Source organism: Sciurus vulgaris, assembly GCF_902686455.1.
Source record: "Sciurus vulgaris genome assembly, chromosome: 1".
Classification (NCBI taxonomy): domain Eukaryota; kingdom Metazoa; phylum Chordata; class Mammalia; order Rodentia; family Sciuridae; genus Sciurus; species Sciurus vulgaris.
The window spans coordinates 98,165,934-98,180,945 of record NC_136461.1 but is presented as its reverse complement, the minus strand read 5'-3'; the positions used below and the strand labels follow the sequence as shown (position 1 = coordinate 98,180,945).

General features: G+C 37.0%; 1 protein-coding gene across 1 annotated transcript; it reads left to right on the top strand.

The window, feature by feature from the left end:
* Positions 1-4,307: 4,307 nt before the first annotated feature.
* Positions 4,308-13,057, top strand: TAF13 (TATA-box binding protein associated factor 13). Its single transcript, XM_079133264.1, has 4 exons — positions 4,308-4,415; positions 5,266-5,344; positions 9,341-9,438; positions 11,787-13,057. The coding sequence occupies exons 1-4, from the start codon at positions 4,389-4,391 to the stop codon at positions 11,955-11,957; spliced, it is 375 nt and encodes a 124-aa protein (XP_078989390.1). The 5' UTR covers positions 4,308-4,388; the 3' UTR covers positions 11,958-13,057.
* The last annotated feature ends 1,955 nt before the right edge of the window (positions 13,058-15,012 follow it).

The following is a 15,012-nucleotide window of genomic DNA, read 5'->3' as shown; positions in this document are numbered from 1 at the left end:
AATGAGAGGCTCAAAAAAAGGGTGAGATCATGTAACTAGTTAGGACCAAATCCAAGTCTGTGTAACTTCAAAGCTCCCTTCCTCTTGTTATCACATTACCTCAAATTTCAATGCTTTCCACTGTTACTGGTCTTGGATGATTTTGTTCTAAGCATTAATGTTTCTGTCACCCTGGAAAGCCCCATAGCTTCACTGCCATCCATCCCCTGAAGGCATGTCTCACATCAGGCCAAAACCTGGGTCACTGGCTCTTGCAGTCCAAGTGGGAGAAATAAACAGAGCCCCACTGGGCTAGGGGGCTCTCAATTCAGACAGTTCTTCCACAGTTCATTTCAGCCTGCACTGGAAAACTGACAGTTGTTGCCAAATGCCTGTCAGTCAAAGAACAGTGGCCTGTTTGTTAGAGTTGTTGTGGTCATTGTGGTGAACACTAATCAGTCTTGGGACCGTGACTATGGCATTCTGGTTTAACCAAAGAATAAGTTCAATTGCAAAGGCACAGTTCACAACAATAGCTTCATTTGAATTACAACATAATAGAAAAGGGATGTCCAACAGGCCTTAATTTATGCTGCAAATATTTGTTCCAGGACTTCTAAGTCTAAGGAATGTGCTAACCTTTGGGAGTTCAAAGATGAATGACAAACAGTCTATTCTTAAACAGAGTTTAAGATTTAGTAGAAAAAGATAAATTGTGTATAAAAATAACAGAAAATATGGTGGAAAGAAGTGTCAAATAAAAATGAAAACCAAGTGCTGTCAGAGTGTAAATAAGAAACTTTCAACCAGAAAGCTCAGGGAAGACTTCACAGAGGAGCCAACATATTAACAGTCTGAAAGGCACATTGCATCTCAATAGGTAGAAAAGTATTCCACTGGAGAACAAAGGATAATCCAAAGTCTGGAGAGAGACAGGACAATTATATGTGGGGCACAGTATGCTCTTCCTTTCCTCACTTAACTCCCATTTATCGCTCAGTCTCAGCTCAAACCTCACTTGCTCAGGAAAGCTGCTTTGACCTTCTTGGATCCCCTTTCAATACGTAAGCTCCCAAAGCATACAATATCTATTTCATGCTACACAGTTCATTTGCATTGCCATTTTATTCACAGTCCCATAGGAAGGGCTGATTATTTTACAGGCATTTCATAAGTTCTGTTGCATGAATAATTGGAAATGACTTTGTGAAACTGGAATGCGGGGTTCATTAAAGAGAACAGCAGAAGACAATGGTATAAGGCAGGATCCTGAGGTATGGGGTGTAAGCGCAAAAGGACAGGAAGCAGACCTCCACAGATTCAGTGAAGCCTTTATTCCTTTGCGGACTCCGACGCCACCATTGGGGCCCATTTTCCTGATGGGGAAAATGGCCGTCAGTTATAGAGGTGATTTTGGTTCTATAGGGTACAATGAGGATGACGTAATCATTGGAAACCTTGCATGTGCAGTTATGATCGTGCAGTTCAGACCGTCAGGGGCTAGTTGTACAGGTTAAAACCAGACCCCAAGGTATGAGTACTCAAATCTTGCCCATTGTCATTCACGACTAATTTGACATGGGGGAAGGTCAAGGTTTAGGGCCTGGCACTCCACATGGGTCCCTTTCCTTTAGGGCCCATTGTTATCAGGAATGCACTGGGAGAGGTTTAATGTTTGGCCAATTTCACCCTCACCTTCCTAGCCACACCGTCTCTCCATTTTTCTTGGGAAGCTGTCTTATAGGAATATTATTTTCCATAACCCTTCATGGGGAACAGCTGGCAGCTTTCTGGTTTAGCCACATACTACCAAAATTACCGCATGGATATTAACACCTCTAAGTTTCAAAATAAATCTTTAAACTTAGTAACTATTATTTTATCTCTATCTGACAGATGAAGAAATGAATGTACTCAGAGGTCAAGTAAATTGTCCCCAGGTAACATGGCTAGGATTTCAAACCAAACCCCTCTGACTTCAGAATCTACATATTTAATCAAGGAGTATGGATAATATTTAGGAAACAAAGGGTTAAGACTGCAGAAGATGGTCGCAGAAATTTTGAAAACCATTTTTAGAATAACACTACCTCACTAAACCTAAAAACAAGGAATAGCATTGCAGAGATCTACAGTAGAATGGGCTTAGGAATGCAGGTGGGATGGAATGACAAAGCTACTGCCTGGATTTGCAGTCTGACTGATGCCTTACCCCATCCCATCACTAACACAAATGTCATCCAACACCCTGCTTTCCCCATTTCTGATAATCCCACTCCTGCCTTCCCTCCCAAATTATTCTTACACAAGCTCAACTACACTTCTCCCTCTCAATTACCTTGTCTGCTTCTCTGATTCTATTCTATTGTAAACAAATCTCATCATTACCATTACCTTTTCTTTAAGAACTCAGTCCACTCTTTTGTTATAATGAAAAACTGGCTTTTTTGAGCAGTTAGCTAAGTGTCTGGCACAACTTACAGCCACATTCATTCAGTAATCATTTATTCTAAGTACACTTTCCTTGATCCTGCTGCCCTTTTAAAGCTGTTTTCCTCTCTTTGCTTTTCTACACTTTAGTATACAAGATTCATTCAGTGTATACACACATTCTTTAACCTTTTACAATAAACTACCTGCCACCTTGTTCATCATCCTCAAGCTATCTTCTCCAGGTTATTATTTTACGCCTAATTATCAAATCCAAGGACTTTTCTTAAAATTCTTTAACCTCTTAATTTCTTTCTTTCTTCTTGTACTGGGGATTGAACCCAGGTGTTCTTAACCACTGAGTCACATTCCCAGCCTTCTTTTTTTATGTTTTATTTTGAGACAGGGTCTCACTATGTTGCTTAGGGTCTCACTAAGTTGCTGGGGCTAACTTTGAACTTGTGATCCTCCTGCCTCAGCCTCTGGAGCCACTGGGATTACAGGTATGTGCCACTGCAGCTGGCAAGATTTTGCAACTTTATGAGGTACATCCTTCAACTCTGCTTACATTTTGATCTTGAGCTGAGATTAATGCCTGTGTTAGTCAGCTTTCTCTTATTGTAACAAAATACCTCAGATAAGCAACTTTAAAAGAGGGAAAGTTTATTTTGGTTCACAGTTTTGGACTATACTAGGGGAGGTAAGATGATTTTAGAATTTTTTTTTTTTTTTTTTTTCACCAGGGACTGAACCCAGGGGTACTTAAACACTGAGCTACTGTCCTAGCCAGCCTCCCTCCCCCACTTCCCTTTATTTTTTAAAACAGGGCCTCACTAAATTGCTGAGGCTGGCTTTGAACTTGAGCTCCTCCTGCCAGGGCCTCCTGAGTTGCTGGAATTACAGGCATGTGCTCCTGCACTGGGCAGAGATTTTTTATGTAGATTCACCTTTACAAATGCAGACTGATTTGGGTGGGTATTGACTATTCAAATTACACCTTGCTTTTGATGACATTAATTTTTCAGCTCTTAGTAAAATACAAAGCAAAACGAAGTACAGTAGACCAACAATTTGGGGGTAGCAATATTCCTATAAAATTCCGTGCACATTTAAAGTGTGGGCAGATGCTTTGTATTTACGTTAACAAAAACAGATTTTAGTCTCAGATAATTATCTTTTTCACAGGACAGCAGGACGTTTAGAAATCGTTGTGTATTAGAGGATTTTTCTTTTTTATCGTGAGGCATCTTACATTGTATGCTATTTCACATAACTAGCTCTAGCCTTCTAATGCCCGTGATTTTTTCCGATCATTTTCCGACCCCAAACACTTCCCAACTAATTTTGAATCCTGTTGGTTTAGGAATACCGTCCCCTTGAAAACCAGAAGGCAAACACAAGAGTCTCCCAGTAAGTAGCACAGTGCTTGGACAAAAATAGAGGAAATGTAAATTGTTGAAATTTCGGTCAGACCAAGGAGCACTACCTGGTTCTCCTATGATGCACAACTTCGCAGCTTCGAATCTGGAAGCGCAGAGTGCGCAGAAGCAATTTAGGGTGACAGCGCGATACACGACGCCTAGCCCATACTCTTTTGTTTCTCGTTTTGGTACGGGAGATAGAACCCCTGGGCGCTTAACCACTGAATCACATTGCCATCCCTTTTTATTATTTGAGACAAGGTCTCGCTGAACTGCTGAGGCTGGCCTCGAACCTACGATCCTCCTGCCTCAGCCTCCTGCGTCCACACTCACTTTTCTTTGCAGTTTTTAATTCCTTTTTGGGGATTAGAGACAAAAGACCAACCCTTCAGTCCCGGGGTAAGTCTAGGTTCGGTCCTTAAGGAACTAACACCTCCTAATCGCGCAGGCGCAGATCAAGCTTGGCCCCCCCGCGCGTCACCGGAAGTGACGTAGAGGAAATAGTAAAACCAGCTAGGAGCTAGGCGGCGAGGCACTGTAGGCTGGTGGGCTAGTGGGATGGCAGATGAGGAAGAAGACCCTACCGTGAGTGACCGCCTCGGTCTCAACCCTCTGCTTTTCCATTCCCTCAGGCTCAGTAGCAGAGGCAGAGTTGAGAATCGAGTCTGTTTTTCTTAACGAATTCAGCCGAGAGAATTCAGGGACTTCTCTGTGCTTGCCTTTTCCCTCGGATTTGTCATTTTAGTACGTGGGGCAAGATATGAAGGAAGAACAGCAAGGGGGTCCTTCCCCTTTGGTTTTGGTCTGGATCTGCCAGATACCCTTTGAAACACCTAGAGAATATCAGTGGTCACGGCCATTGTTTGCCGATACTCCGGATGAACTGCCAAACTGATAACAAAACTGTGTACTTATTGTGAAGTAGTGGGAAAATAATGGACTGGAAGTCAGGAAACCTAGAATTCAAATATATATATTTTTTCCCTGAACGAATTATTTAACTTAGAGCATCGTTTCCTTTAATAAAATAAGGCTTACTTGAGGAAACTCTTAGCACTGTATGAGCAAGTTCTTAAGAAACGTCAGTTTTACTTACTCTAGGAGTAGACTGATTCGGTATCAGATCTTAAGCAGTAGCGTTATAGAACGATTTATTATTTTTTTTTATTTTCTGTTACTTAAAATAATGTACAGTCGTTAGAACTTTCACGTATAAAGGCAGTAAGGATTATTTGTTAGGTACATTGTAGAAACTTTCTGCATGACTTGGAAATTGGGCTAGTTTTTAAGTACCTTCAGTGCTAAGAGTTTATGATTTTTTTGCTGTTTGCTTTAGACTTTTTAGCCTGATATCAGTGTTGAAAATATTATTTGTATATCAAATGCAATGCAATGCAATCTTTTGACATTTCTATATATGCATTTTAATTTCTAGTTTGAGGAGGAAAATGAAGAAATTGGAGGAGGTGCAGAAGGTGGGCAGGGTAAAAGAAAGAGACTTTTTTCTAAAGAATGTAAGTTGTATTTAATGATGATTTTTACTACAGAATGTGCCAACTCTTGAAACTGTCCTTTCAAAGTAGATTCATTGTTCTGAATGTGTTTCCCTGTAAGGACAGTATTCTCAGATCTGCCTCAAATTCTGTTTCACTTTTGAATTATATACAGTAGCCACCCTAAATCCATTTATTTATTTTTATAACATATAGTGATGAAATATGATGTTTTCATTCAGGGCAGAACATACTTTCATTAGTTTTCATGTAACTTACCTCTGAGGAGTAGAAGCAGGGACTCCTTTGACTATAAACCATAGGTAGAGATGGATCCTGGAACAGGTGCTGAAAAGGGTAGAAACTAAATTGGAACTTTAGAGTAAGGCAATCAATGAACAGGGCAGGAATGTGCTGAACAGTGTGAGGCATCACAGTGACTGAGAGTTTATAATGTCCTGCACCCTCAGTGGATAAATTTGACCCTTTTTGGCAGCAGCAGGAAGAGAGCTACTGCTACTACTGATGGTGTAGATGAGTCCCTGAAAGAAACCATGAAGATGTGCTTTCCATCTCCATGTCTTAAGTCTTTAATGTATAGTTATGATTGCGTATGGAGAGATGTAGCAATATAGATTTATGAGTATCTGGTTTATTTAGACTGGGTCAGAATGAGCAGTTCTCAAATGCTCTTATTTATTTATTTATTTTTAAAAATATTTAGTTGTCAGTGGACCTTTAGTTTATTTATATGTGATGCTGAGAATCAAACCCAGTGCATCATGCATGGTAGTTAAGTGCTTTACCACTGAGCTATATCCCCAGCCCAAATGCTTTTTTTTTTTTTTTTTTTTGGATGCTAGGGATCGAACCCAGGGCCTTGTGCCCAAATGGTTTTTTTAACCATCCAAATCCTTTTCCATATCTGTTTCTCACTTAAAGCCGACTACTCCTTATTCCATCTCTCTGATGCTAATTACTAGATTTGTATCTGGTTTAACTTATTATGTCAGCATATGAAGAGAATCCTATACCAGAGTATCCCAGTGTGATTCTTGCACAGTTGGTTGTTAAGCAAAGACCTTTGTATCTTTGTGATAAGAATTTGGAATCTTTACAGGCTTTTTTTGTTTTACCAGATTCTAATATATTATACTGACCAAGATCTGTTTTCCTAAACCCTAATTAAAAATCATTTTTTCTTATTAGCATAACACAGAATTTCAAAGTATTCACTGCCATTCATTTATATCGTTGCAGATCCTTTAACCAACAGTATACATATTTCCTAATTTCTTATTAAGTTTCCCTTTCACAGTGAAATGTGTTTTCCTGATGATGAATTTTACCCATGAAAATGTTAGTGATAGCCAGATGCAGTGGCTTGTGCTTATAATCCCAGCAATTTGGGATGACTGAGACAGGAGTTAAAGGCCAGTGTCAGCAACTTAGTGAGACCCTGTCTGTAAATAAAAAGGAATGGCAATGGGGGAGTGTTGAAGCTCAGTGGTTGAGTGCTTGCCTAGCATGTGTGAGGTACCAGGTTTGATTCTCAGCACCCCATATAAATAAATAAATAAATAAATAATGTTTCAAAAAATAAAGGATGGGGATGTGGCTCAGTGGTAAAGCACCCCTGGGTTCAGTCTTCAATACAAAAAATAAAGTTAGTGATGAAGTATCTTCCTTAAAATATTTAAAGAAAAAAACAGTATAGTGAAGAATTTTGCCAGACATCGCTAAGTAATCAAAGCATCACCGATAATTATTTTGATATTAATATCACAAAACCCTCATGTGAGGGCATATCACCTCATGGTGTCCTTTGAAAGAGCGGATAACTTCATTCTAATGAGAAAACATCAAACTCAAATTGAGAGACATTTTTCATGATAACTAACCATATTGTTCAAAAGTGTCAAGATCATGAGAGTTAGGGAAAAGCTGAGGAGTTATCACAGGTTGAATGGGGAAAAGTAAGGAGGCATGACAACTAAGTAGAGTGGAATCCTTGATAGGAACCTAGAACTGATGACCTCAGGTTATAGCTCAGTGGTAGGGCACTTGCCGTGCATGTGTAAGACCCTGCATTTAATCCTTAGCACTGAAGGAAAAAAAAAACAAATCTGGGAATAAGGGCATTAATGGAAAACTGGTACAATCTGAATAAGGTCTGTACTTGTACTTAGTTTTGATAAATATGGTTATATAAGATGTTATCATAAAGGGAAGCCAGATATAGGGCATATGGTAACTCTGTACTATTTTTACAAATCATCTGTAAGTCTAAAATTATCATTTGAGAAAAAGGCAAAAAAAATTACAGAATCCAAAAAAAGAGAGAAAATCTTGGCTCCTGTGTCTCAAAGGAGCTCAAGGCTCTTGTCAGTGTAAGTGCTAGGGATACCTCTACCCTGGGCAGGCTTCCAAGTCACCCTTTCATTTCTTTCTTGGGTGTGCTTTCTTCTCTTTTTATTTCTACCAATTTTTGCTTCTCCTAAATAGAAATTATTTGTAAAGTACTTATTCCTTTAATTAGAAGTGTTCTCAGAATTCCTTTCTTAAAAAATAAAAAAAAGTAGGGCTGGGGAGATAGCTCAGTGGGTAGAGTGCTTGCCTTGCAAGCACAAGGCCCTGGGTTCAATCGCTAGCACCGCAAAAAAAAAGTAAAACTTACCAACAGTTGTACAAGTCCTGAGTGAACTGCCTGATGAATTTTACATATATATCCTTGGAATCACCACTCTGATCAAGATACATTTCCAGCATTTGACAGCATTTACATTCCCCTTTGAGAATCTGATGTTAATTTTTTTTTTCTGTACAATTTCGAGGGAGATTCAAGGACTTCTTGAAGCTTTGTCTGTGAACTAGTTGGGATTTATAGACTGTATAGGTTAAGAATGCACATAAATCCCATTGGTCCTAAACTATGAAGCAAAATACTGTTGTGGTTCACATTAATGACTCTGAAACCAGATCAGCTGGGTTCAGATTTAGGCTCCATCTCTTACTAGCAGTGTAACTTTGGGTAAGTCACTTAGCTCAGTGACTTGGTTTTCTCATCAATAGGATATAATAATAGTATATACATCAAATGTTGTGAGGATTAGATGAGTTATATATGTAAAGACCTTAAAGCAGTACCTGGCATATAGTAAGGGCTATATAAGTTTTAGCTATTAGCAGTTATTTTTATTACTCTGCATTAGATTTTTCTTCTCTTTTGCATGTTCTGTGGTTTCTTCAGATGACGCCAGAAAGGGCTTTGCTGACAGTTGCATTGATCTAGGAAATAAAATGTCAGGATTCTTTGTAGTAAGCCCTCTACCTTCTCCTTTTAATTACCCTATTTCTTCCTATAAGAAGGTAATTGGAACATTTTCTCTTTTGTCTTTTCCCCTATGGTAATATAAGAAAAGATACTTCTGCCTTCTTTACCAGTGCCCCACTATCTTACTCCCACAAAGAAAACACTTACAGAAAATGCTAAGCCATTGCTAGTCTATGCCTATCATAGGGTCTCCCACCTAGAGGCATTCTGGGGGTTGCTGGTGAGTAGATGATAGAGATTAGGAAAAGAGTATACATATTAGTAGTGGTTTAGGGAAGGACCGGGAATTTTGTTGGAGGCTAGGTGATGAAACTGGTCAAATCTTTTTTTGGGTGGGGAATATGAGGGTTGAACCTGGGGGTGCTTAACCACTGGGCCACATCCCCAGCCCTTTTTATATTTTATTTAGAGACAGGATCTTGCTAAGTTGCTGAGGCTGGCTTTGAACTTGCAATTCTCTTGCTTCAACCTCCTAAACCACTGGGATTACAGGCATGCACCACCATGCCTGCCTTATGGTCAAATCTTTTATACCAAAATCCTTATGTGGAGACAACAAATACAGTATAAATGTTTTTAAACAAATTTTTTGTATAACTTGGTTCACTTCTAGTTGATGTGAAAAAGTATTGGTGAAATTGTCACATCTGTTCAAATAAACAAAAATGATTGTTCTTTCACAGTACGATGTATGATGTATGGGTTTGGGGATGACCAGAACCCTTACACTGAGTCAGTGGATATTCTTGAAGACCTTGTCATAGAGTTCATCACTGAAATGGTAAGATTCTTTCATGTCTGATCTGATCTAGGGGTTTTTGGGTTTTTTGTTTTGTTTTGTAACTGATAGGAGTTAATCGAAGAATAGGTTTAAAATTCTAAGTTTTAAAAAACTAAAACTTATGGCATCCCTTTGAAATAAAGTATCCATTTGAGTGCCTGTTTTGCAAAAGTTACTGGTTTCTATTTATCATTAAGGATGGAGATTATATAAATATATTCCATGCCTTCCTCCTGAATTTTATTTATAAAGACATAAAAATCCTTGAATAAAATAAAAATATTGCCCATAATCTCATTATTTAACATAATTTTTTTCTTTCCTTTACCAGTATTTATTTAAATACTAAATATATAGTTCCTGTCTTATTACTTTAACTACATAAAATTTATTTGAATTGTTTTCTAATTTATTTAAACATTCTTTTATTTTATAAGTTATTTATAAGTGTTCTTTTTTACTGACTGGTTAATCTTTTTAAAAAGTTTTCCGTGCTAGGGATTGAATCTAGGACCCTGTGCATGCTAGGAAAGCACTCTACCACTGAGCTAAATCCCCATGCCTGAATCTAACATTTTCATTGATCATATTTATAGACTTTCTCTCTTTGCCCCACCTTCTTGGAATACATTCTCAGAGATGGTATTACTAAATATGGCTGTGTTTTGGATTTTTTTCTTGCTACAGAATAGAATTCAAATTACCTAGGGCTAGGCGTCTAACTCTGTGGCTGAGCACTTGCCTATATGTGCAAGGCCCTGGGTTTAATCCCCACTACCATCACACTCACACATTGTATGCATTAAAAAAATCTTTTTTCTATCTATAAAAGTAATAATAACAATTATAATTTTGAATGTATTAAAGCACGAGGAAAATTAAAACCTGTAACTCTTCTCCCTAGAGACAACCAATTCTGACATTTTGGTGATTATCATTTTGTCTTTTTGTACATATTTTGAAGCCTTTTGTAAAATTGGAATCGTATGGTATATATAGTCTTGTAACCAGCTTTTTCCTTTAGGTAAGTCTAGAACAATTATGCAGTTACTTCCTCCTTGTCACAGTATAATATTTCATCATATTTTTAATTACTAATTGAATGGCTATACTCATATTTGTTTACTCGGTGCCTATTAGTAAAATTTAGTTTGTGTGTGTGTGTGTGCTGAACACTGAACCCTAGGGCGCTTTACCATTGAGCTCCCCAGCCTTTTTTAAAAAAATTTGTTGTTTTTTTTTTAAATTTTGAGACATTCTAAGTTGCTGAGACAGGCCTTGAACTTGTGATCCTCCTGCCTCAGCCTTTTGAGTTGCCGGGATTACAGGTGTGTGCCACCACACCTGTCTTGATTAATTTCCATTTCTAGTCATTAGAAGAAATACTACGAACCAGGAGGATTGCAAGTTCAAAGCCAGCCTCAGCAATTTAGTGAGTCCCTAAGCAATTTAGCAAGACCCTAACTCAAAATTAAAAAATACTTAGGTGTGGTAGCACACACCTGTAATCCCAGGACTCAGGAGGCTGAGGGCAGGATTGGGGGTTCAAAGCCAGCCTCTGCAACTTAGTTTAGACTGTACACAACCTAGTGAGACTTTGTCTCAAAATAAAAAATGAAAATGGCTAGGGATATGGTTCAGGGGTTGGGCACCCCTCTAATCCCTGGTACCTAAAAAAAAAAAAAAAAAATTACAAATTTTTAAAAGGGGCTGGGAGCATGGCTTAGTGGTTAAGCACCCCAGGGTTCAATCCCTGGTACAAAAAAAAAAAAAAAAAAAAAAAAAAGAAGTAATGCTGTGATATAAACCTTTTTTTTTTAATAGAATGAGTATATAATGATAGGGAATGAGGTTTCTTTATTTGATTTTAAGAAGAAAACTTACTAATATTTGTTGGCTATTGAAATAGAGAAGCACTCAAAGCATAAATGGGTAGTTACAAAGAAATTAGGAAATGATTTTATACAATGAAAACAAAAACTACATATATGATGTTGAGGTTAGTGTGGTGATAGAATGTATGTTTAGCATGTGTGAGGCTCTGGGTTTAGTTTCTAGCAGCACAATGAAAAAACAACAACAAAAAGGGAACATCAGTAACTTTGGTAGGTTTATGGCCTTAATATAAAAAAAAAGAGCCTGTGAAGCATAGAGAGAAACATTCCAGTTACCCAGTAGTAAACGAATAAAGGTAGTAAATGAATAAAGAAATGAATAGAAAGACAATACACAAATGAATAGCTATAATAATTAGAAATCTTCAACCTCACCAGCAAATCAATAAACAAATTGAAACAATAAAATATTAGATTTGAAAATTTCGAATTTAATATGTTTCTTTGTAATAGACTCACAAGGCAATGTCAATTGGAAGACAAGGTCGAGTACAAGTTGAAGATATCGTCTTCTTGATTCGAAAGGACCCAAGGAAGTTTGCTAGGGTTAAAGACTTGCTTACTATGAACGAAGAGTTGAAACGAGCTAGAAAAGCATTTGATGAAGCAAACTATGGATCTTGATACTTTTTGTACTTTATGAAATTTTGTTATCTTCTGTGGAAATCATATAAAATAATTGTGTATTTTCTACAGTAATGTTCTAATACCTAGGCATGTGAATGAAAGATGGAGAAACAAAGTTTTCAGTCTTTATTTTCATGTCTTTGATTTTAGATCGATACTTGAGCCTTCAATTGCCTGCCTTTACACAACTATACTTGAATTACTTACTGGGTTTTAATGACTACACATACGTTAAAGTATCTTGAAAATTATGCAGTTCCTTCTGACTTTTGACTATCTAAAGGATGAAGCAGTATTTATGTATTAGGTATATTTATGCCATTATAACCTATACTACAGCTATTTAATATGTGAAATCTGAATGTCATTTCGACTGTGCCAGCTGAGACATATGCCTTACATATTCTAAAGTTTTTAGACAACTGTGGTCTGAGAGGTTAGTAAAGATAGTGAACTGGTTTGTGTTTCTTTTAAGGAGATGATATTTGAAACTACAAGTTTTTCTAAGAATGTTTATGTGTCTTAAAAGATAATTTGTTTTAATATTCTTTTCTAAAGTGATTTTTTTATTTTATTTTTTTAGAAACTTAAAGTTTCATGTTGATGCTTCCATGTTGAAAGGCCTTTTTGATTTAAAACCTTTTGGGACTTATATTACTTTTTAAGTTTTAAAACTTAAAAAGTCGTCATTTTTCACGATCATCTATTTTCAGTAGCAGGAATGACAATGTTCAATGAGTTAATGGCAGGATAAGCATTTGGGGTAGCGTTATTAACATATTTGTAAGTACTCATGGAAATGTGTAGTTGACTAAAACCATATGTAACTACAGGAAACACTGTTGTAGTTCAGAATATATAGGTTTTGTGTGTAGTTTGCTTATTGCATTAAATTATTTACCTTAGCTTAAAATAAGGATTAAAATTGCATTTAAAGAGATCACTGAATGTTACTGTTTGTGAAACTGAACTTTTTGATTCCACTTATAAACTGTATCTATAAATCAGTACCTGGGAAAATTTTACTTTCTTAACCTATTGATACAAGGAATAAAGTATGATAAATTAAATAAATTAATGCTTGATTTTGCCTGTGATTTGTAACCTTTTTATCCACAGGATATTATGTCCTGTTAATATGATAATTCTATTTCAATTTGCTAAAAAACTTTTTTCGGTCTTACTTTTAGAATATACCTCAATCATAATGGTATTCAGTGCACACCTGGGTTGTTGTTTTTTTTTATTTAAAAAAACAAAAACCAGTTGAAAAGCTGTCCCAGTCTCAGCTAGAATCAATTGGAATAGAATAATAAACTAATCTTATATTACTGTTTTGCTAATCAGGTCCTGCTCCACCCTTAAGAAGTAACTGGTAGTAACCAGAACTATGGGAGTGCCATTAGCTGTATTACTTTGTGCAGAGGGATACTATATATACACTGCCCTGAATCATATCTCTAGTCATTTTGAGTGTCTTAATATTCTGCTAATGATCCTCATAAGTAAGACTTTCTAAGATTGCAAATAATGGAACTTAAAACTAGCATAAGCAAAAGAGGAATTTATTGGCTTACCTAGGGAAACGTGGGAAACAAGGAATGGAAATGATTTCTGGGTTGACTGCATCTAATACTTAAAGACAATAAAGATTGTCTTTCCATTTTTTTTATCCTTATTTAGGTTTTACTCTCTCTGTGATCTAGGAACATGATGGCTAGCAGTTGTAGGGTTCCATTCTTATTACTCCAGATTGAAGGGGCTGTTCCTAATATAGAAAATTCTAAGCAAGGGTTATGATCATCCTGGCTGTAGTCATTTTTCTTGGATAAATCATTCTGTCCAGGAAGAAGTTGTACCCAGGCTTGGATCTCAACTCTCACTTCTATAGTGAAGAAGGACTTGGGTGGGTGTGGGAGCTGGATACTGGTATTAGTGCAAAGGGGACAGGGAGGCTGGACAGAGAAAAATACCAAATGTCCACTGATTTTGCGTTCTGGTGGTAACAACAGCATGGCTGTCTTCCATTATCTAGGGCTGTACTGTGTAATATGGTAGACACTAGCCACATGTATCTACTTAAACCTAATTAAATAAAATTAAATTCAATTTCAAGTACTCAATAACCCCATAACCAGTGACTACTGCGCTGGACAGAGGTGATACAGAACATTTTCATTATAATAGAAAATTCTTTTGGACAGTGCTGATCTAGAGTACACAGGTGCTCTCCTAAGTTAATTCACTTAAAAAAAAAAAAAGAAAAAAAAAACTTTGGAAATTCTCAAGTATACACATAATAGAATAATGAACATCCAGCTTCAACAACCAAAAATGTTTTTGCCAAGTATTAAAAGCAAACTCCAGATGTTATATTATTTCATCTGTAAATTCTTCAGCATATATTTCTAACACAAGATTGAAAGGGTAACCAAATAGTATTATGTGCTATTATTAATTCCTCAATATTCTACCTAATGCCCGATGTCTGTTTAAATCTTCCTGATTTGTCTCAACATATCTTTTGAGGTTGTATATTAGCTTTACCTTGCTACTGTAACAAATCACTGCTCGTTTATTACAAATTTATTTCCTTACCAGTTTTTTAGGTCAGAAGTCTAACACTGGCCCCTGTGCTCAAATCAAGGGACTGACAGGGTTGTGGTCCTGTTTGGATATTCTAGAAAAGAATCTGTTTACTTGCCTTTTCCAGCTTCTAGAGACTTTATTTCTTAGCTCGTGGTCCCCTTCTTCAGTCTTCAAACCTAGCAGTGGTGCATCTCTGCTTTTTTTATGGTCACATCATACTCTGAAGCCAGATGGGAAGGATTCTTCATAATATTGGATCCACCTGGATAACTCAGGATACTCTCCCCATTTCAAAATCATTACCATAATCACACCAGCAAAATGTCTTTTACTGCATCAAGTAATGTATTCACAGGTTCTGGGGATTAGGATGTGGATATCCTTGAGGTGCTATTATTCTGCCTACCACAGTTTGTTTGAAATAAGATTTTTAAACATCACTTGTTGTATTTGTTTCCTATGT

Coding starts and splice junctions, on each gene's coding strand:
- TAF13 (XM_079133264.1), top strand. CDS start 4,389: ATGGCAGATGAGGAAGAAGACCCTACC. Junction 4,416..5,265: donor ATGAGGAAGAAGACCCTACC/GTGAGTGACCGC, acceptor TTTAATTTCTAG/TTTGAGGAGGAAAATGAAGA. Junction 9,439..11,786: donor TAGAGTTCATCACTGAAATG/GTAAGATTCTTT, acceptor TCTTTGTAATAG/ACTCACAAGGCAATGTCAAT.